Source organism: Aegilops tauschii, chromosome 7 (assembly GCF_002575655.3).
Source record: "Aegilops tauschii subsp. strangulata cultivar AL8/78 chromosome 7, Aet v6.0, whole genome shotgun sequence".
NCBI lineage: Eukaryota > Viridiplantae > Streptophyta > Magnoliopsida > Poales > Poaceae > Aegilops > Aegilops tauschii.
The window spans coordinates 174,010,087-174,032,600 of record NC_053041.3 but is presented as its reverse complement, the minus strand read 5'-3'; the positions used below and the strand labels follow the sequence as shown (position 1 = coordinate 174,032,600).

Genomic DNA, 22,514 nt, shown 5'->3' with positions numbered 1-22,514 from the left:
TCATATTACTTAAGAACTCCCACTTAGATAGATATCCCTCTAATCATCTAAGTGATTACGTGATCCAAATCAACTAAACCATGTCCGATCATCACGTGAGATGGAGTAGTTTCAATGGTGAACATCACTATGTTGATCATATCTACTATATGATTCATGCTCGACCTTTCGGTTTCCGTGTTCCGAGGCCATATCTGCATATGCTAGGCTCGTCAAGTTTAACCTGAGTATTCCGCGTGTGCAACTGTTTTGCACCCGTTGTATTTGAACGTAGAGCCTATCACACCCGATCATCACGTGGTGTCTCAGCACGAAGAACTTTCGCAACGGTGCATACTCAGGGAGAACACTTTTATCTTGAAATTTTAGTGAGAGATCATCTTATAATGCTACCGTCAATCAAAGCAAGATAAGATGCATAAAGGATTAACATCACATGCAATCAATATAAGTGATATGATATGGCCATCATCATCTTGTGCTTGTGATCTCCATCTCCGAAGCACCGTGTTCGTGATCTCCATCTCCGAAGCACCGTCATGATCACCATCGTCACCGGCACGACACCTTGATCTCCATCGTAGTATCGTTGTCGTCTCGCCAACTAATTGCTTTTACGACTATCGCTACCGCTTAGTGATAAAGTAAAACTATTACATGGTGATTGCATCTCATACAATAAAGCGACAACCATGGCTCCTGTCAGTTGCCGATAACTCGGTTACAAAACATGATCATCTCATACAACAAATTATATCACATCATGTCTTGACCATATCACATCACAACATGCCCTGCAAAAACAAGTTAGACGTCCTCTACTTTGTTGTTGCAAGTTTTACGTGGCTGCTACGGGCTTAGCAAGAACCGTTCTTACCTATGCATCAAAACCACAACGATAGTTTGTCAAGTTGGTGCTGTTTTAACCTTCGCAAGGACCGGGCGTAGCCACACTCGGTTCAACTAAAGTGAGAGAGACAGACACCCGCCGGTCACCTTTAAGCAACGAGTGCTCGCAACAGTGAAACCAGTCTCGCGTAAGCGTACGCGTAATGTCGGTCCGGGCCGCTTCATCTCACAATACCGCTGAACCAAAGTATGACATGCTGGTAAGCAGTATGACTTATATCGCCCACAACTCACTTGTGTTCTACTCGTGCATAGCATCAACGCATAAAACCTGGCTCGGATGCCACTGTTGGGTAACATAGTAATTTCAAAAAAATTCCTACGCACACGCAAGATCATGGTGATGCATAGCAACGAGAGGGGAGAGTGTTGTCCACGTACCCTCATAGACCGACAGCGGAAGCGTTATAACAACGCGGTTGACGTAGTCGTACGTCTTCACGATCCGACCGATCAAGTACCGAATGCACGGCACCTCCGAGTTCTACACACATTTAGCTCGATGACGTCCCTCGAACTCCGATCCAGCCGAGTTTGAGGGAGAGTTTCGTCAGCACGATGGCGTGGTGACGATGATGATGTTCCACCGACGCAGGGTTTCGCCTAAGCTCCGCAACGGTATTATCGAGGTGTAATATGGTGGAGGGGGGCACCGCACACGGCTAAAATATCGTATATCAAGTGTGTATAGAGGTGCCCCCTGCCCCCGTATATAAAGGAGCAAGGGGGAGGCCGGCTGCCCTAGGTGCGCCAAGGAGAGAGGGGGGAGTCCTCCTCCTAGTAGGAGTAGGACTCCCCTTTCCTAGTCCTACTAGGAAAAGAGCGGGAGAAGGAAAGAGAGGGAGAGGGAGAGGGAAAGGGGGTTGCGCCCCCCTCTCCTAGTCCAACTAGGATTCCTCCTGGGAGGGGGCGCACCACCTCCTGGCTGCTGCCCTCTCTCTCCCCTCAAGGCCCACTAAGGCCCAATACTTCCCCGGGGGGTTCCGGTAACCCTCCGGCACTCCGATTAAATCCGAAACTTCTCCGGAACACTTCCGGTGTCCGAATATAGTCGTCCAATATATCAATCTTTATGTCTCGACCATTTCGAGACTCCTCGTCATGTCCGTGATCACATCCGGGACTCCGAACAACCTTTGGTACATCAAAACATATAAACTCATAATATAACTGTCATCGTAACTTTAAGCGTGCGGACCCTTCGGGTTCGAGAACTATGTAGACATGATCGAGACACCTCTCCGGTCAATAACCAATAGCGGGACCTGGATGCCCATATTGGCTCCCACATATTCTACGAAGATCTTTATCGGTCAGACCGCATAACAACATACGTTGTTCCCTTTGTCATCGGTATGTTACTTGCCCGAGATTCGATCGTCGGTATCTCGATACCTAGTTCAATCTCGTTACCGGCAAGTCTCTTTACTCGTTCCATAATACATCATCCCGCAACTAACTCATTAGTCACAATGCTTGCAAGGCTTATAGTGATGTGCATTATCGAGTGGGCCCAGAGATACCTCTCCGACAATCGGAGTGACAAATCCTAATCTCGTAATACGCCAACCCAACAAGTACCTTTGGAGACACCTGTAGAGCACCTTTATAATCACCCATTTACGTTGTGACGTTTGGTAGCACACAATGTGTTCCTCCGGTAAACGGGAGTTGCATAATCTCATAGTCATAGGAACATGTATAAGTCATGAAGAAAGCAATAGCAACATACTAAACGATCGGGTGCTAAGCTAACAGAATGGGTCATGTCAATCACGTCATTCTCCTAATGAGGTGATCCCGTTAATCAAATGACAACTCATGTCTATGGCTAGGAAACATAACCATCTTTGATTAACGAGCTAGTCAAGTAGAGGCATACTAGTGACACTCTGTTTGTCTATGTATTCACACATGTATTATGTTTCCGGTTAATACAATTCTAGCATGAATAATAAACATTTATCATGATATAAGGAAATATATAATACTTTATTATTTCCTCTAGGGAACATTTCCTTCATTAGCAAGCGTCCGCAACTACTAACGTTCATTAAGGTAAAACCCAACCATAGCATTAAGATATATTGGTCCCCCTTCAATCCCGTATGCATCAATTTCTATGCTAGGTTGAAGCTTCTGTCACTCTTGCCCTCCAATACATAGTCCTATCAACATACAACTAACCCTATGGTCTGATTGTTGGGAATCGTAGCATAATTTAAAAAATTTCCTACGCTCACCAAGATGCATCTAGGGAGTGTTGGTTCTCAGGGATCGGTGCATCACCTAGCGGTGCTTCTAAGACATAATCTTTCTTGGCTACTATGAGGATGAGCCTCAGGTTCCGGACCCAGTCCGTATAGTTGCTGCCATCATCTTTCAGCTTGGTTTTCTCTAGGAACGCGTTGAAATTGAGGACAACGTTGGCCATTTGATCTACAATACATAGTGTAAAGATTTTAGACTAAGTTCATGATAATTAAGTTCATCTAATCAAATAATTTAATGAACTCCCACTCAGATAGACATCCCTCTAGTCATCTAAGTGAAACATGATCCGATTTTAACTAGGCCGTGTCCGATCATCACGTGAGACGGACTAGTCAAGATCGGTGAACATCTCCATGTTGATCGTATCTTCTATACGACTCACGCTCGACCTTTCGGTCCTCCGTGTTCCGAGGCCATGTCTGTACATGCTAGGCTCGTCAAGTCAACCTAAGTGTATTGCGTGTGTTCCGAGGCCATGTCTGTACATGCTAGGCTCGTCAACACCCGTTGTATTCGAACGTTAGAATCTATCACACCCGATCATCACGTGGTGCTTCGAAACAACGAACCTTCGCAACGGTGCACAGTTAGGGTGAACACTTTCTTGAAATTATCATAAGGGATCATCTTACTTACTACCGTCGTTCTAAGCAAATAAGATGCAAAAACATGATAAACATCACATGCAATCAAATAGTGACATGATATGGCCAATATCATCATGCTCCTTTGATCTCCATCTTCGGGGCACCATGATCATCTTCATCACCGGCATGACACACTACTGGAATCAGCTAATTTGCCATATGCCAGCTCTTTGCCGTCTGCTAGCTGACGGCAAAGAAGCTCTTTGCCATCAGCTACCCAAAAGCAGACGGCAAAGAAAGGGCAGACGGCAAAGAAGCTCTTTGCAATCTGCCAGCTCTTTGCCGTCTGCCAGCAGACGGCAAAGAATCTTTGCCGTCCGCTGGCGGACGGCAAAGAGTGAGGTGGCCCCCACCCCCCGCCCGTGTGGGAAAAACTTAACGGGCCACCTCTTTGCCGTCCGCTAGCAGACGGCAAAGAGGCAAAAAAGCGGACGGCAAAGAGGGGCGGACGGCAAAGAGCTCACTACCTAACGGCCCGTACCCCCCGCCCGTTACTCACTTCTTCTCTCCCTCGCCGTTTCTCTCCTCCCACCCCGCCGCCGCCACCGCCGCCCGCCGCGCGCCGCCGCGGCCCCGTCGCCCCCGCCGCCCCGGCTCGCAGCCACCCCGGGGCCCCGTCGCCCCCACCGCCCCATCGCCCCCCCCCCCCCGCCCCGGCCCCCCGCCGCCCCGCACCCCACCGCCCGGGCCCGGCCCCCCGCCGCCCCGTCGCCCCCGCCGCCCCGGCTCGCCGCCGCCCCGGGGCCCCGTCGCCCCCACCGCCCCGTCGCCCCCCCTCCCGCCCCGGCCCCCCGCCGCCCCGCGCCCCACCGCCAGGGCCCGGCCCCCCGCCGCCCCAGGCCGCCTCCTCCACCGCCCCGCCCACCTCCTTCACCGGCCTCCTCCACCCCCCAGGTGAGCCCCCCTTTTTCTGTTTTTTCTGTTTTTTTTCTGTTTTTTTCCTTTTTAGTTTTAGTTTTAGTTTAGATTTAGTTTTAGTTGTAGTTTTAGGTTTAGTTTTAGTTTTAGGTTTAGTTTAGTTTGAGGAAAGAAGAAGAAGAAGAAAAAAGAGGAGAGGAGGAGAAGAAGAAGAGGAAAAAGGAAAGGAAGAAGAAGAAGAGGAGGAGGAGAAGAAAAAAGAAGAAGAGGAAGAAGAAGAAGAAGAAAAAAGAGGAGAGGAGGAGAAGAAGAAGACGAAAAAGGAAAGGAAGAAGAAGAGGAGGAGGAGGAGGAGAAAAAAGAAGAAGAGGAAGAAAAGGAAGAATAGGAAGAAGAAGAAAAGGAAAAAAGAGGATAAAACCCCGACCCGACACGGCACCCCGACCCCGACCCGGCACCCCGACACGACACCCCGACCCCTAGACCCCGACCCCAACCCCGACCCCGACACCCCGACCCCGACCCGGCACCCCGACCCGACACCCCAACCCCGAGACGGCACCCCGACCCGACACCCCGACCCGACACCCCGACCCGGCACCCCGACCCGACACCCCGACCCCGAGCCTGACCCGACACCCCGACCCCGACACCGACACGGCACCCCGACTCCGACCCGGCACCCCGACCCGACACCCCGACCCCGAGACGGCACCCCGACCCCGAGACCCCAACCCCGAGCCTGACCCGACACCCCGACCCCGACACCGACACGGCACCCCGACCCCGACCCGGCACCCCGACCCGACACCCCGACCCCGAGACGGCACCCCGACCCGAAACCCCGACCCAGCACCCCGACCCGACACCCCGACCCCGAGACCCCGACCCCGAGCCTGACCCGACACCCCGACCCCGACACCGACACGGCACCCCGAGCCCGACCCGGCACCCCGACCCGACACCCCGACCCCGAGTCTGACCCGACACCCCGACCCCGACACCGACACGGCACCCCGACCCCGACCCAGCACCCCGACCCCGAGACCCCGACCCCGATCCCGACACCCCTACCCCGAGCCTGACCCGACACCCCGACCCCGACACCGACACGGCACCCCGACCCCGACCCGGCACCGCGACCCGACACCCCGACCCCGAGACCCCGACCCCGACCCCGACACGGCACCCCGAGACCGACACGACACCCCGACCCCCGACACCTCCCGAAAAGGTGTTCTTTGGCCTTCCAGAAGCCGACGGGGTCATATATTTGTGAATTATTAGTTAGGTCATATATCTTTCGATTTTGTTATGAAAAACATCATATATAATTGTGTTGATCGGGTAGTTTTAAATGTGCAGTTGTTTCATCGCTGCGAGGTTTGGTGTTCGACGACCTCGCCGTGCGTTTGAGGAGCTCTGCCCCTTCGTTCGTGGGTGAGCACAAATGACATGTCCTCCTCCCCCATTAATTATTTGATCTATTCCGATGAAACTTGATAGCTAGCTACATATGTGTCTTGAATCATCAGTATGCGTAACCAATATGTGTCTCCCGTTCGAAAGCGTCATAGTTATAAATATGCATGCATTTGCATATTTATAACCTTGATTCTTTCGAATTGTCCAACGCTATCCATGGACAGCCCGAGTATGTTTAGATTGGGTTCGTTTTCCATATGCTTTGCTCCGGATCCGACGCATAAATTTCGTCAGTGCCTCCCCTGTTGTTCTCCGGGTACACATCCTCTCTGTTTATTGCAGAGACGTGTATCAGGAGAACAGCGGGGAGGTGCTACCGAAATTTTGCGTAGGATCCGGAGCATAGCATGGGAAAATGAACCCAATCTAAACATACTCGGGTGGGATTAGGACCTATCATTACCTATTAGAGTGTAGGTTGCATGGACGTAATAAAATTGACAAAGTAGATCAACTAATGAATATATACATGGTGAATTATATATATATATATATATATATATATATATTTGTTGTGTGTCTAGTAGCTCTGAAAGTCAAGACGAGTGATCGTGCGTGGATGTACACCGGTCACACTGGTCAGAACAAATGGAGCACTGAATGGTTCACAAAAACCAAGGGGTTTGTGCGAGCCGCATTTGCAAATGGCCAGAGGAAAACCTGGTGCCCCTGTTTACGGTGCGGCAATTGGGAAAAGAGGACAGAGGCTGAAATGGGCAAACACCTGCAGAAGAGTGGTTTTACGCCCGATTATACGGTGTGGACATTTCATGGTGAGTCTGCCCAACGTGACCGAGCTGAGGTGGATCGTCGTCGCACCGACGAGCATGGTACCGGGATGGAAAACATGGTGCAAGACTTTGATGATGCTCGGGATTCGGACGAGGAGATGGAGGAATCTGCAAAGGCCTTCAATGAAATGTTGGAGTCTTCAAAACGTCCGCTCCATGAGCACACTGAGCTTTGTCAGTTGGATGCCATCTCACAAGTAATGGCTCTGAAGGCTCAGTTCAACTTGGGCAGAGAATGCTACGATGCAATGATGACAGTATTTGGACGCTTTCTACCCAAAGGACATGTAATGCCTGCAAACCTGTACCAGTCGGACAAAATCCTCCGTGCACTGAAGATGCCCTATGATAAGATACATGCCTGTGAGAAAGGATGTGTCTTGTTTAGGCTTGACTATGCGGACTTGAACTATTGTCCCATTTGCAAGTCTTCCAGGTATGTTGTGGTAGACAACGGTATGGGTGAGAAGACACAGACCAAAATCCCCGTTAGTGTTCTTCGGTATATGCCAATCGTACCAAGACTTCAACGTCTTTTCATGGTCGAAGAGACGGCCAGACAGATGACATGGCACAAAACGGGCAAAAGAACCGAACTAGATGCAGATGGGAATCTGATGATTGTACACACATCGGATGGTGTTGCGTGGAAAAAGTTTGATGAATTACATGGTGACAAAGCGGCAGATCCGAGGCATCCTCGAGTCGGCATCAGCACGGATGGGTTCAGTGTGTTTGGTATGACGGCAGCCCAATACAGTTGTTGGCCCGTATTTGTCTTTCCACTCAATCTCCCCCCCCCCCCGGACAGATTATGCAAAGAAAGAACATTTTCCTGACGTTGATAATTCCAGTGCCCAACTATCCGGGGAAAAATATGAATGTGTACATGCAACCGCTTAAGGACGAATTGCAAGAAGCCTGGGATAATGGGTTCAAGACATACGATGCCTATAGCAAACGGAACTTCATAATGCGTGTCTGGTACATGTACTCGACGCATGACTTGCCGGCATATGCGCTATTCGTTGGCTGGTGTGTGCATGGAAGGTTCCCGTGCCCATGCAAGGGAGCTCTTGAGTTTCGTTGGCTTCAGGCCGGTCGCAAGTTTTCTTGCTTCGACATGCATAGACAGTTCCTGAATCCTCGCCATAAGTTCAGGAAAGACAAGAAGAACTTCATCAGAGGTAGAGTTGTCAAAAACTCTGCACCACCTGCATTGACAGGCCAACAGACCCTGGATCAGTTAAACGCTCTCGAGCCAGATCCAGAGCATCCAGGGTACTTCAAGGGGTATAATTCTAAGCACGTCTGGACTCACAAAACATGCTTATGGGATCTGCCTTACTTCAAAGACCTCCTTTGCCCACACAACATCGACGTGATGCACACTGAGAAGAATATCACCGAGGCACTTTTTGGTACATTGTTCGGCATAGATGGGAAGTCAAAGGATAATACTAAGGCTAGAGTCGATCTGGAGGCGCTATGTGATAGGCCGTTACAAAACATGAAAGAACCGAAAGGAAAGCAGAACTGGACGAAGCCAAAGGCATGGTTCAATCTTGGAAGGCCAGCTATGAGGGAAATTATCTTGTGGGTGAAAATGCAGTTGATGTTCCCCGATGGGTATGCAGCGAATCTACAGAGGGGAGCCAGTCTTGATAAATTGAAGATATTTGGTCTCAAGAGTCATGATTGGCACATATGGATTGAGCGGGTAATGCCGGTGATGTTGCGTGGCTTCATCCCTGAGGATGAATGGCTAGTACTGGCAGAACTCAGCTATTTCTTCCATGTTCTTTGTGCGAAAGAACTATCGCCTGGCGTGCTAGAAGAAATGGAAGAGTTGGCGCCGGAGTTGATCTGCAAGTTAGAGAAGATCTTTCCACCGGGCTTCTTTAATCCAATGCAACATTTGATTTTGCATCTCCCGACCGAGGCAAGATTGGGGGGGCCCGTGCAAAATCGTTGGTGCTACCCAACTGAGAGGATGCAGAAGACGCTTCGACAAAAATGTAAAAATAAACGTAGAATTGAAGCATCGATGGCTGAGGCATTCATCACTGAGGAGGCGGCAAACTTCATGACAGCACACTACGAAGCCAAAAATCGTCATTTGCATAATCCGAAGCCTCGGTACAATGCTGACGACCCTAAAAATGGTGGATCCAACCTCAGCCTATTCAAAGGGAATCTCGCACCAGCCAGTGTTTCAAATCCAGTATCTTTGGATAACGAACAATGGCGGACCATTTCGTTGTATATCTTCAACAACCTGATAGAAGTGCGGCCGTACATCGAGTAAGTTCTCGGTACATAGTTTCGCAACTTCTATTTCCTTTGAACTGCTCTTATTCCTAGATATTTCATACAGTCGATACGTCGCCTTATTCTCGTATGGAGTGGTGATCCAAAAGGATTCTGTCGAAGAGTATGAGCTTCTCGCAAAGCAAGGAGGCGGCTATCCCGGTTTCATCTCTTGGTTCAAACAAACGGTAATTTCTATTAGACTTGTAGGCTAATTTGTAGGCGGCTATCCCGGTTTCATTCGCTAATTTGTGCGTAATGCAACAATCCTTTCATATTAAACTTGTAGGCTAATTCAGAGTCTATGGACGCCGAATTGAGACAAGTCGCTAATGGTTTTGACTATAAGGTCCGTTCATTTGACAAATACGACATCAACGGGTATCGCTTTCGTACCTATGGCAAAGAGCTATCTATGGCCGACCGAAAGTCTACAAATTGTTGTGTATCTGCTATCGGCGAAGGAGGTACCGAGTATTATGGGAGAGTTGAAGCAATGTATGAACTTCTATTCTATGGTGAAAACCCACCGAATGTCGTTGTCTTCAAATGTTACTGGTTTCAGCCGAAGGAGACTAGAAGGACTCATGAACATATAGGGCTAGTTGAAATCAACCAAAGCACCCATTTAGATGTTCCTGATGTCTATATTACGGCACAACAGGCGACCCAAGTATTCTATCTACCGTGGGCCTGCCAAACTAATCCAAATCTGAAAGGTTGGGATGTCGTTTATGAAGTGCCGCCACGTGCTAGACTATCTCCCCCAAAGGAAGAGGATTATGAACCTCACATTAACCCAGACACATATGAAGGAGAATTCTTCCAAGAGACACGTCTTTCCAAAAAGCGTTTCAAGAACCGCTATACTTCAGCCCAAAACATTGAAGTAGACAGCGACAGTGAATCCGACATCACCCCAGAGGAGGAACAAGAAGAGCCGGAACAAGAAGAGGTTACTGCTGCGGGTGACCTGTCATTGCTTGACCGATTACGTCAAGGTGGCCTTGCACATGTTGATGCCACTGAACCCTATGAGCCCGTCATTGATTATAGTGATGATGATGATTATGCATTTATTGATGATACTGATCGAGATTATTAGTAGTGTCAGGTATTAAATTTTGTAATGTTGTACTTGATGATGATACACTTAAGTGATACACATATTATTATTCATGTCGGTCTTTTTTTTATGTTGTACTAATTTCGTTTACTGTTTGTCATGGCAGGTGTTGAAAGATGGTGGGCGCTGGTCGGGAGCGCGCCAAGGCCCCTTCTTCGTCGACGCGTGGTCTGAGGTCTTCGATTCCAGACGCACCTCTCCGCCGAGCGTTGCTGGACAGTATGTCCACACCGCCGGGCCCTTCTTCGTCGACCGCGGTGCCCAGCAGGGGACGAGGTAGGAAGAGAGGAGGTGGGGCACGTGGTTGCGGGAGAGGAGGTAGGGTGACTGCTACGGCGCCTTCCTCGCCGCCACCCCCAGCTGTTTCACCCGAGCACGTGACTGCTAGGGTGGACTCGTCCGAGGAGGAGGCTACACGGACTCCGGTCCACGGGTCTTGGGCCCACGAGCCTCGGGTCGACTGGCCTTCGGCCCACGAGAGTTCGGCCCACGAGACCCCGGAGGAGCACACGTCCGGATGGGGTACCTGGCCGGATCAACCCGAGGAGCCGAGTGGCCATGCTGATGATGGCGGGGAGCCGACTGATCTTGAGGAGGAGGGTGGCATCGTCTACCAGCGTGGTGCTACACGGCTCCCGTCCGTGCCGGCGACCCGCGAGCAGAGGTGGTTGATCTTCCCTGATGGGGAGAGGTACGTAAGTGCATTTAATATTTTTGTACCTTCTGCATTCACGTTTTTTCAAATAACTAATGCGTTGGCCTTGTCATGCTGCAGGGGTTGGGACCACCATCATAGTGTCCGCCGGCCCAACTCCGTCCTTGGAGTTCTTTGCCGGCAAAACTTCCCGGGGTTTGTCACATTGCCTGGTGAGGGTCGGCTTCCAGAGCTTGGGTTGAGCTGGGAGCACTACGTGGCTGCCCCGGCCCCGCCGGATGTCATTATCGACGGTGTCGTGTGCGACACGAGGGCAGACATGGTGATCAGGACGTTCTGGGTAATTTCTCCTTTACACATTTCAAAATCTTCAACTAGCTAGTTATTAATTGTACTAATCAATATTGTCTCATTTGATTGCAGACATTCTACAGGTGTGAGGAGGGATACGAGGAGGACGCGGCAAATGTTATCCAGAACATCTGCAAGCGCCTACTCCAGAACTTACGGCACGAGGCTCGGGTGCAGGCTGTTCGAGACTACTACGCCTTGCGTGGTATCAAGAAGACCAAGCCGGCGTGCCGCGATAAGTTCCTGAGTAAGGAGCAGTACATGAAGGTAATTCTTAAGGCCTTCTACTTAAGTTCCTTCATTTAGTAATTCTTAGCCGTAGCGCTCAAGTTTCTATTTGCTAACTTAGGCGCCTCCGAGATGGTGTGCGGATCGGATGGATTGTTGGGAGGTGTTGGTCGATGAGTAGTGCTCAAAAGAATGGCTAGCCCTCCACAACGAGGCCAAGGACAAACGTGCCCAAATGGAAGGTGTGCCACACCATCAAGGCAGCTCCAACTTATATCAGTTCGGGCGCAACTGGGTATGTGGTTTGCTTCATGATTCATGCAATTCATTCATCATGCTAGCTTGAGCCCTTTAATTACTAATTTTCATTGTTTCTCTCTTTCAGGCACGCTACAATAAGGCGGATAAGGTGCCAGAGGTGTACGACCTGTATTCCATGGCCCACACTGGCTCTTTCAAGAAAGTCAAGGCTTTCTCTCAGTCTGACCTCGATGATGCAAACAACTTCACCAACATCTCCTCCCACAACAAGCTCGTGAGATATAGAGATGAGGGGAAGGCGAGGAAAGGGGAGGACTTTAACCCGAGCCAGGGTCCCGTTGATCCAGAGCTGGTGATGATATCTGGTGGCGGGAGGTCCCATGGCTCCATAGCCATTGGAGATGGACTTATCCGTTGTCCTAGCACTCTCCCAAAGATCAAGGTGCGCCAGTCGAGCTCCGCTCCTGAGATAAGGCCTCGTGAACGGCCAGTGCAACTCGCCATCAAGGTTAGTGATACGTACTCAGTTATCTTTCTCCATTACATTGTGTGCGCTTCCATCAATGATTACAAATGGTCATGTGAGTGGTGTTGCAGGCTGCTATACAGACTGAGAGAGATAGAACAGAGAAACTTCTGGCGGAGGCGGCGGAGAGGCAGCGGGAGATGGAGGAGAGGACGAGAAAGATGATGGAGGAGGAGAGGGCACGGAATGACATGCAGGCAAGGGCCATGTATGAGCTCCTTGTGGTAAGTTTCTTCTGCAGATTACTTGCTAGTCTTAACATTTGAGTCTCATTACTAACTAGTATGACTCTGTTCTGAAAACCAAATGTGCAGTCTGTGTGCGAGAAGTCCGGTCAGCCCGCTCCGCCGATGCCAGTGATTGCTCCTGGGAGCACAGTGAGTTTAATTTGAATGGACATTACTTGCTAGTCTTAACATTTGAGTGTCCTAATGCTAACGAGACATTGGAAATGATCTTTGGTGCAGCTTAACTCCAGAAACGCATCGCACGATCCTTCTCCAGGTAGCGGCACTAGCCACCCCGCTCCTACACCTCCCTGATCACGGTAAGTTTCTCTAGTGTTTTGCTTAACAAATGCATAAAGACCTAGACTTAGCTTTATTTCCTCCAAAATGCTTACCATAATGACCTAGAGTTAGCTTCTTTTCCTCCAAAATGACCCATTTTACCTAGGTTAGCTTATAAATGATGCAGTTCATCCAAGTTAGCTCAAAAATGACCCATTTTACCTAGATTAGCTCCTAAATGATCCATTTTACCTACGTTAGCTTTAAAATGGCCCATTTCACCTAGGTTAACTCCAAAATGACCCATCTTACCTAGGTTATCTCATAAACGATCCATTTCAACTAATTTAGCTCATAAATGATCCATTTGACCTAAGTGAGCTAAAAAACGATCCATTTCACCTAAATTAGCTCTTAAATGATCCATTTCACCTAAGTTAGCTCAAAAAGATCCATTTCAACTAAATTAGCTCATAAATGATCCATTTCAACAAAGTTAGCTCAAAAAGATCCATTTCAACTAAATTAGCTCAAAAATGATCCATTTCAACAAAGTTAGCTCAAAAACGATCCATTTCAACTAAGTTAGCTCATAAATGATCCATTTGACCTAAGTGAGCTAAAAATGATCCATTTCACCTTAGTTACCTCAAAAACGATCCATTTGACCTTAGTTAGCGCATAAACGACCCATTTCAACTTAGTTAGCTCATATATGATCCATTTCACGTAAGTTAGCCCATAAATGCCATACTCTTCTTGTTCTAGTCTTCTTCTTGTTCTAGTCACCTATTTCTAACTTTCTTATTTTTCATTTTGCAGATTTCATTCACTTGACGAAAGCTTGCATGGATGGAGTGCTCCTTATCCCTTTCTCTGTTTCTTTTGTATCGTTGAACTATGCATGTATCTTGGTAGTTGGATGAACTATGCTATGTATGATGGAACTTGCTAGTTGGATGGAACATATGTGATGGAACTATGTATGATGGAACTCTGCATGTTGGATGGATATCTTATATGTTTGCACTTTGCTGTGAAAATTGTTGTCATATATATCATATATATCTTATATGTTTGCTGTGAAATATATCTATATATGTCATATATATTTGTGATGAAAATTGTTGGATTTAATAAAAAACAGAAAAAAGAGCCAATATGCAGGCTCTTTGCCGTCTGCCACCGACGGCAACGGGCTCTTTGCCGTCTGCCGCGGACGGCAAAGAAGCCACGTGGCAGCCAACTGTGCTTCCTGGGAGCTGACCCATTTGGTCAGTTTGCCTACAGTGGCAGACGGCAAAGACTTTGCCATCAGTGGAAGACGGCAAAGAACCTGCACTTTGCCATCAGCGGCAGACGGCAAAGAACCTGCCATCTAGTGACGTGTAGATGACATCATACGGCGGACGACAAAGACCATAGAAATTTTGCCGTCAGCGGCGGACGGCAAAGGCCTGCCGTTAGCCACTTAACGGACTGACAGCGCAATTATTGCCGTCCGCTCTCTTTGCCGTCCGCGGCAGACGGCAAAGAGCCTTTGCCGTCCGCCGCCAGGAACCGGACGGCAAAGCAGCTGTTTACCGTAGCCTACTTTGCCGGAGCCTTTTGCCGTCCGCGGCTGACAGTAAAGGCCTTTGCCGTCCGCCGTTAGAGCCTTTGCCGTCCGCCGTGGCAGACGGCAAAATAGCTGTTTCCTGTAGTGACACCATGATCTCCATCATTGTGTCTTCATGAAGTCGTCACGCCAACGATTACTTCTACTTCTATGGCTAACGCGTTTAGCAACAAAGTAAAGTAAATTACATGGCGTTATTCAATGACACGCGGGTCATACAAAATAATAAAGACAACTCCTATGGCTCCTGCCGGTTGTCATACTCATCGACATGCAAGTCGTGATTCCTATTACAAGAATATGATCAATCTCATACATCACATATATCATTCATCACATCTTCTGGCCATATCACATCACATAGCACTTGCTGCAAAAACAAGTTAGACGTCCTCTAATTGTTGTTGCAAGTTTTTACGTGGTTTGTAGGTTTCTAGCAAGAACGTTTTCTTACCTACGTATGACCACAACGTGATTTGCCAATTTCTATTTACCCTTCATAAGGACCCTTTTCATCGAATCCGTTCCGACTAAAGTAGGAGAGACAGACACCCGCTAGCCACCTTATGCAACTAGTGCATGTCAATCGGTGGAACCTGTCTCACGTAAGCGTACGTGTAAGGTCGGTCCGGGCCGCTTCATCCTATAATGCCGCCGAAACAAGAAAAGACTAGTAGCGGCAAGAAGAATTGGCAAACTCAACGCCCACAACTGCTTTGTGTTCTACTCGTGCATAGTAACTACGCATAGGCCTGGCTCATGATGCCACTGTTGGGAATCGTAGCATAATTTAAAATTTTCCTACGCTCACCAAGATGCATCTATGGAGTGTACTAGCAACGAGGGGAAGGGAGTGCATCTACATACCCTTGTAGATCGCGAGCGGAAGCGTTCCAATGAACGTGGATGACGGAGTCGTACTCGCCGTGATCCAAATCACCGATGATCGAGTGCCGAACGGACGGCACCTCCGCGTTCAACACACGTACGATGCAGCAACGTCTCCTCCTTCTTGATCCAGCAAGGGGGAAGGAGAGGTTGATGGAGATCCAACAGCACGACGGCGTGGTGGTGGATGTAGCGGGTCTCCGGCAGGGCTTCGCCGAGCTTCTGCGAGAGAGAGAGAGAGGTGTTGCAGGGGAGGAGGGAGGCGCCCAAGGCTGTAGCGTGCTGCCCTCCCTCCCCCCCCCTTTATATAGGCCCCCTGGGAGGGGGGCGGCGGCCAAAGCCCATCTAGGGCAAGGGGCGGCGGCCAGGGGGGTTCCTTGCCCCCCAAGGCAAGTGGGAAACCCCCTACCCTAGGGTTTGCAACCCTAGGCGCAGGGGGAAAGGCCCATGGGGGGCGCCCAGCCCACTAGGGGCTGGCTCCCTTCCCACTTCAGCCCACGGGGCCCTCCGGGATAGGTGGCCCCACCCGGTGGACCCCCGGGACCCTTCCGGTGGTCCCGGTACAATACCGGTAACCCCCGAAACTTTCCCGGTGGCCGAAACTTGACTTCCTATATATAATTCTTCACCTCCGGACCATTCCGGAACCTCTCGTGACGTCCGGGATCTCATCTGGGACTCCGAACAACTTTCGGGTTTCCGCATACACATATCTCTACAACCCTAGCGTCACCGAACCTTAAGTGTGTAGACCCTACGGGTTCGGGAGACATGCAGACATGACCGAGACGCCTCTCCGATCAATAACCAACAGCGGGATCTGGATACCCATGTTGGCTCCCACATGTTCCATGATGATCTCATCGGATGAACCACGGTGTCGAGGATTCAATCAATCCCGTATGCAATTCCCTTTGTCAATCGGTATGTTACTTGCCCGAGATTCGATCGTCGGTATCCCAATACCTTGTTCAATCTCATTACCGGCAAGTCTCTTTACTCGTACCGCAATGCATGATCCCGTAACTAACGCCTTAGTAACATAGAGCTCATTATGATGATGCATTACCGAGTGGGCCCAGAGATACCTCTCCGTCACACGGAGTGACAAATACCAGTCTCGATCCGTGCCAACCCAACAGACACTTTCGGAGATACCCGTAGTGCACCTTTATAGTCACCCAGTTACGTTGTGACGTTTGGCACACCCAAAGCACTCCTACGGTATCCGGGAGTTGCACGATCTCATGGTCTAAGGAAAAGATACTTGACATTGGAAAAGCTCTAGCAAACGAAACTACACGATCTTTTATGCTATGCTTAGGATTGGGTCCTGTCCATCACATCATTCTCCTAATGATGTGATCCCGTTATCAATGACATCCAATGTCCATAGTCAGGAAACCATGACTATCTGTTGATCAACGAGCTAGTCAACTAGAGGCTTACTAGGGACACGTTGTGGTCTATGTATTCACACATGTATTACGATTTCCGGACAATACAATTATAGCATGAATAATAGACAATTACCATGAACAAAGAAATATAATAATAACCATTTATTATTGCCTCTAGGGCATATTTCCAACAGTGATCCACGCGCGCGCTCATATGATGGGCACCAAAGGACAGCAACATAACCACGAGCAAATTAAATCAATCATAGCAATTCATCAACCACCGATAGGACAACGAAAATCTACCCAGACATCATAGGATGGCAACACATCATTGGATAATAATATGAAGCATAAAGCACCATGTTCAAGTAGAGGGTACAGCGGGTTGCGGGAGAGTGGACCGCTGTAGATAGAGGGGGGAAGGTGATGGAGATGTTGGTGAAGATGGCGGAGGTTTTGGTGAAGATCGCGGTGATGATGATGGTGGCCACGGCAGCGTTCCGGCGCCACCGGAAGAGAAGGGGAGAGGGGCCCCTTCTTCTTCTTCTTCCTTGACCTCCTCCCTAGATGGGAGAAGGGTTTCCCCTCTGTTCCTTGGCCTCCATGGCATGGGAGGGGTGAGAGCCCCTCCGAGATTGGATCTGTCTCTCTGTCTCTCTCTGTTTCTACGTTTTTGTATTCTGCCCTTTCACCGTTTCGTATATATATGGAGATCCGTAACTCCGATTGGATTGAAACCTTCGCCCAGATTTTTCTCCGAAAATTAGTTTTCTTGTGGCAAAAGAATAGCAGCAACCGCCTTACGAGGGGCCCATGAGGGCCAGGGGCGCGCCCAGGGGGCAGGCGCGCCCCCTACCTCGTGGCCACCTCGGGCACCGTCTCGCGTTGATTCTTCTTCCAATATTCTCCAAATATTCCAAAAATATTCTCCGTCCGTTTTTATCCCGTTTGGATTCCGTTTGATATGGGGTTTCTGCGAAACATAAATCATGCAACAAACAGGAACTGGCACTGGGCACTGGATCAATATGTTAGTCCCAAAAATAGTATAAAAAGTTGCCAAAAGTATATGAAAGTTGTAGAATATTTGCATGGAACAATCAAAAATTATAGATACGACGGAGACGTATCAGACGCCTAGTGTCAATCCTCACATCACGTACATTCGACGTTCATTCCTTCATCACAGAAGTAATAGCCGTGCCTCTGCCACAGAACATATAAGTGTAAAACAATTCATCCTACACTTGTAAAACCCGGAATGCCCTGGATAAATGTCGAATCCCATCTTGCGATAAAACCATGGAGACCGGTGCTTCTCAGAAACACATCTGTGGCTTTTTGCGCATGTAGCTGAGTGCATGGCTATATGTTTGTGCCCGTGCCTCACGTAGCACGACAGCATGAATTGATGTCCATGCAATCAAGTAGCTTCATGTCCGTGCCTCATGTAGCATTGTATCGGTGACTCTCGTTGCCCCTCTCGTTGTATAAGTTCTTCTCGCAGCTGCATGTCCACGCCTCTCGTTGCTTCACGAGATAAATTGTAAAAATTGACATTTGACAGCAAACAACGAAAGACAACGATCTTCTCCCCGAGTTGCTGGAGATGTAACGGCAGTTAAAAACATAACTGCTGAATTTGTTTTATTTTCTTTTTAAGAAAACCCACGATCAAAAACCCAGGATGTGCACAACCGCACCGACAAGGAGACGAAACCACGATCCAGAACCCATGATGTGCACAACCGCATCGACAGTGAGATCGTGCACTCCTTTGCCGCTTCCCCGCCCTTAAATTTAGACTTCCGTCGCGGCCTTCTCACACACAAACAACAGAAATCGCCATTGCGCTCCCACTCATTATTCCCCACGAAATACCAGGTTGCAGGAGGACGAACTGCTCCAGGCCATGGGATTCACCAGGGAATTCATGGAGGTGCAGGCCCACGGCAACACCAAGTTGCACATGATCCACACCAACGACTTGCACAAGGCGACGACCACCATCGAGCAGTATGAGCGACACCTCGAATTCGAGCGCCACAAGATCGTCGGAGTTGATGTGGAGTACACCAATGACGTTGGCGAAGATCAGAAACCAGCCCTCGTCCAGCTCTCCGTCGGCAAGGATCATCCGGTGCTGCTCTTCCAACTGAGTGCCGCCGACAAGAACTGCACCAGGTTCGACAACTTCCTCGCCGACCCCAGATACACGTTTGCTGGCTTCTCCATCGACAGCGACATAGAGATGCTCGGCCGCGTCGGACTGGAGATCGCCCACTTCATCGACATCCAGAAGGAATGGAGGGTGCCTACAACTACCAAACCTCTGGACTCCCTTGGGGATGTCTCAGGCATCCTTGTCCACGACTACTACAACAACATGAAGAAGAAGCTCACCAACGCAGAACACAAGCGCTGGGCATGCATGCCCCTGTCCATGAGGCACATCGAGTACGCGGCAAAAGATGCTTACGCTGCGTATGAGATATGGAGCCGCCTCACCACCATCTAGGAAGGGCTCCGCCAGGCAAAACTCAAGAAGGAGCAGTCCAGGAAGTGCGCAAGGTTTTGGGGCGACTACGACTACTAAAGCAGGTGGTCCCGGCCAAGAAAAGTATCTAGAAGATTTCTCATGCCATTCTAGATTTCTCGTTAGATTTGCTTTCTCTCAAGACTGCCGTTTGCTTGTTCTAAATTTAGATTTGCTTGTGTCGCAGTTAACCTTGTAGTTTGCTTCCAGTTTACATATCTTCTGAACAAGTTTATTTCCAGTGCAATGTTGGAGTTTTCTATTATTAGAATATATTGGCGTGAACTGAAAAATATAAACACAGTACATATACTATACGATTAGCGTAACGCACAGAGCAGGTACACATAGCAATCCACAAAAATGACGAGCATGCAATGCACTAGTACCTTTGTGGATGCAGCGTCGAAATGCAGGGACAACAATTACAGATTGCTCCTAAAAGCAGTGCACAATGTTCTAACAAACCATTGCACACACAATATTAAAAATCGTTCGTATGGAACACTTTAGAAAAACATTTTGAATAAAGAGGTAGTTAGGTGTTTATTCTCCTTGGAAAACATTGCTTACGTCCGTGACCCTCAGAGAAGAACACTACAGAGGCACGGTTGTCCGTCAATAACACCAACTACTTAAAACACCCACGGAGGCACTTCTGTGCCTCCACTCCTATGGGGACCGTGCGTAAATTGGCTTCACGTCCGTTAATGAGGCCGAATGCCTTCGAGGACACATGGAACTCATAGGCCATGGCTCCCGCAACGAAAACGTGTCAATGAAAGCTTCTTGAAAACATAGGCACACCTTCACGTGCTAGCATCACGATCCTTCGCGTCCCTACCTCCCTTAGAATCACGTCTGTGCCTCCAGTTCGTCGGGTAAAACTGTACCTCTGTCGTGCGTAACATGTTAAGAAAGTTGCTGTCAAAAAAAACATCAGAAAACCGAGCATTACGTCCACCCCGCTGGCACTAAACGTGACGTCACTGAAAACGCAGAGGCAGGAGCGTGCCTTACGGCCAGCTTCCGACGTATCGGGTCTATGAAGATTTGCTTCCTTCTTAATATGGGACGTGACTATCGCAGAGGCATAGGCTCCATTATTCACCTCCGTGCCTTGACAAGAACGACGAATGTGCTTGTAACTGTAAAGCGTATAGGACACCTTAGGTACGACCTTGCAACTATTTCAGACATGACCGTGCCTGTTCCATCGGCACATTCATGCCTCTCGCAGTTAATTGAAAAACATTCCGGAAAAACAGTAACGGACGCCTATTGTCAATCCTCACGTCACGTACATTCGACGTACATTCCTTCGTCACACAAGTAATAGCCGTGCCTCTGCCATAGAACATATAAGTGAAAAACGATTCTTCCTACACTTGTAAAACCCGGAATGCCTGGATAAATGTCGAATCCCACCTTGCGGTAAAACCATGGAGGCCGGTGCTTCTCAAAAACACATCTGTGGCTTTTTGCGCATGTATTTGAGTGCACGGCTATTTGTTCGTGCCCGTGCCTCACGTAGCACCATAGCACGAATTGACGTCCGTGCAATCACGTAGCTTCATCTCCGTGCCTCACGTAGCATCGTATATGTGCCTCTTGTTGCGCCTCTCATTGTATGAGTGCTTCTTGCAGCTGCATGTCCACGCCTCTCGTTGCTTCTCGTTCTTTCTGTCCATCTCCTAGCGTCAGTTGCAACACGGACACACAACAGTGCCTCTGAAAAAACACAGCACTGCTCCTCCCAGCGAATGTATCACTGAAAATAATTGCCACTCCCATTGAATGTACCACGCCCGTGTGTCTAAGAGTTAAACCAGCCACTTCAAGCATGCTTCTCTTGGTCAGAGACTTGTGCCTCTACATACTGCCCCTGCATGCTTCACGAGATAAATTGTAAAAGTTAACATTTGACAGCAAACTACGCAAGACAATGATCATCTCCACGACTTGCTGGAGATACAGCGGTTGTTAAAAACATAACTGCTGATTTTATTTTTATTTTTAATAAAGAAAAACCACGATCCAGAACCCATGGTGTGCACAACCGCATCGACAGTGAGATCGTGCACTCCTTTGCCGCTTCCCCGCCCTTAAATTTAGACTTCCGCCGCGGCCTTCTCACACACAATAAAAGAGAAATCGCCATTGCGCTCCCACTCATTGTTCCCCACGAAATACCAGGTTAAAGGAGGACCAACTGCTCCAGGCCATGGGATTCACTAGGGAATTCATGGAGGTGCAGACCCACGGCAACACCAAGTTGCACGTGATCCACACCAACGACTTGCACAAGGCGGCGACCACCATTGAGCAGTACGAGCGACACCTCCAGTTCGAGCGCCACAAGATCGTCGGAGTTGATGTGAAGTACACCAACGGCCATGGCGAAGATCAAAAACCCGCCCTCGTCCGGCTCTCCGTCGGCAAGGATCATCCGGTGCTGCTCTTCCAACTGAGCGCGGCCGAGAAGAACTGCACCAAGTTCGACAACTTCATCGCCGACCCCAGGTACACGTTTGTTGGCTTCTCCATCGACGGCGACATAGAGATGCTCGGCCGCGTCGGACTGGAGATCGCCCACTTCATCGACATCCAGAAAGAATGGAGGGTGCCTACAGCTACCAAGCCTCTGGACTCCCTTGGGGACATCTCAGGCATCCTTGTCCACGACGTAGAGCTCACCAACGCAGAACGCAGCCGCTGGGCGTGCATGCCCCTGTCCATGAGGCACATCGAGTACGCGGCAAAGGACGCTTACTCTGCGTACGAGATATGGAGCCGCCTCACCATCATCCAGGAAGAGCTGTGTCGGGCAAAACTTGACAAGGAGCAGACCAGGAAGCGCGCTAGGTCCTATGGCGACTACGACTACTGAAGCAGGTGGTCCCGGCCAACAAAAGTATCTAGAACATTGCTCATGCCTTTCTAGATTTCTCATTAGATTTGCTTTCTCTCAAGACTGTCGTTTGCTTGTTATAAATTTAGGTTTGCTTGTGTCGCAGTTAACCTTGTAGTTTGCTTGCAGTTTACATGTCTTTTGCACAAGTTTATTTCCAGTGCACCACATAGGCACTTATGTGCCTATGTGCCTCTGATACCAAGGGGACCGTGCGTAACTTGGCTT

The 22,514-nt window shown here is 49.1% G+C and overlaps 1 protein-coding gene across 1 annotated transcript; it reads left to right on the top strand.

Moving 5' to 3' along the window:
• The first annotated feature begins 21,599 nt into the window (after positions 1-21,599).
• On the top strand, positions 21,600-22,265 carry LOC141026986 (uncharacterized). Its single transcript, XM_073503893.1, has one exon. It carries the CDS (start codon positions 21,600-21,602, stop codon positions 22,263-22,265), a length of 666 nt encoding a protein of 221 aa, XP_073359994.1.
• Positions 22,266-22,514: the final 249 nt, after the last annotated feature.

Bases quoted from the DNA above. Each gene is read 5' to 3' on its own strand.
- LOC141026986 (XM_073503893.1), top strand. From the start codon at position 21,600: ATGGGATTCACTAGGGAATTCATGGAGGTGCAGACCCACGGCAACACC.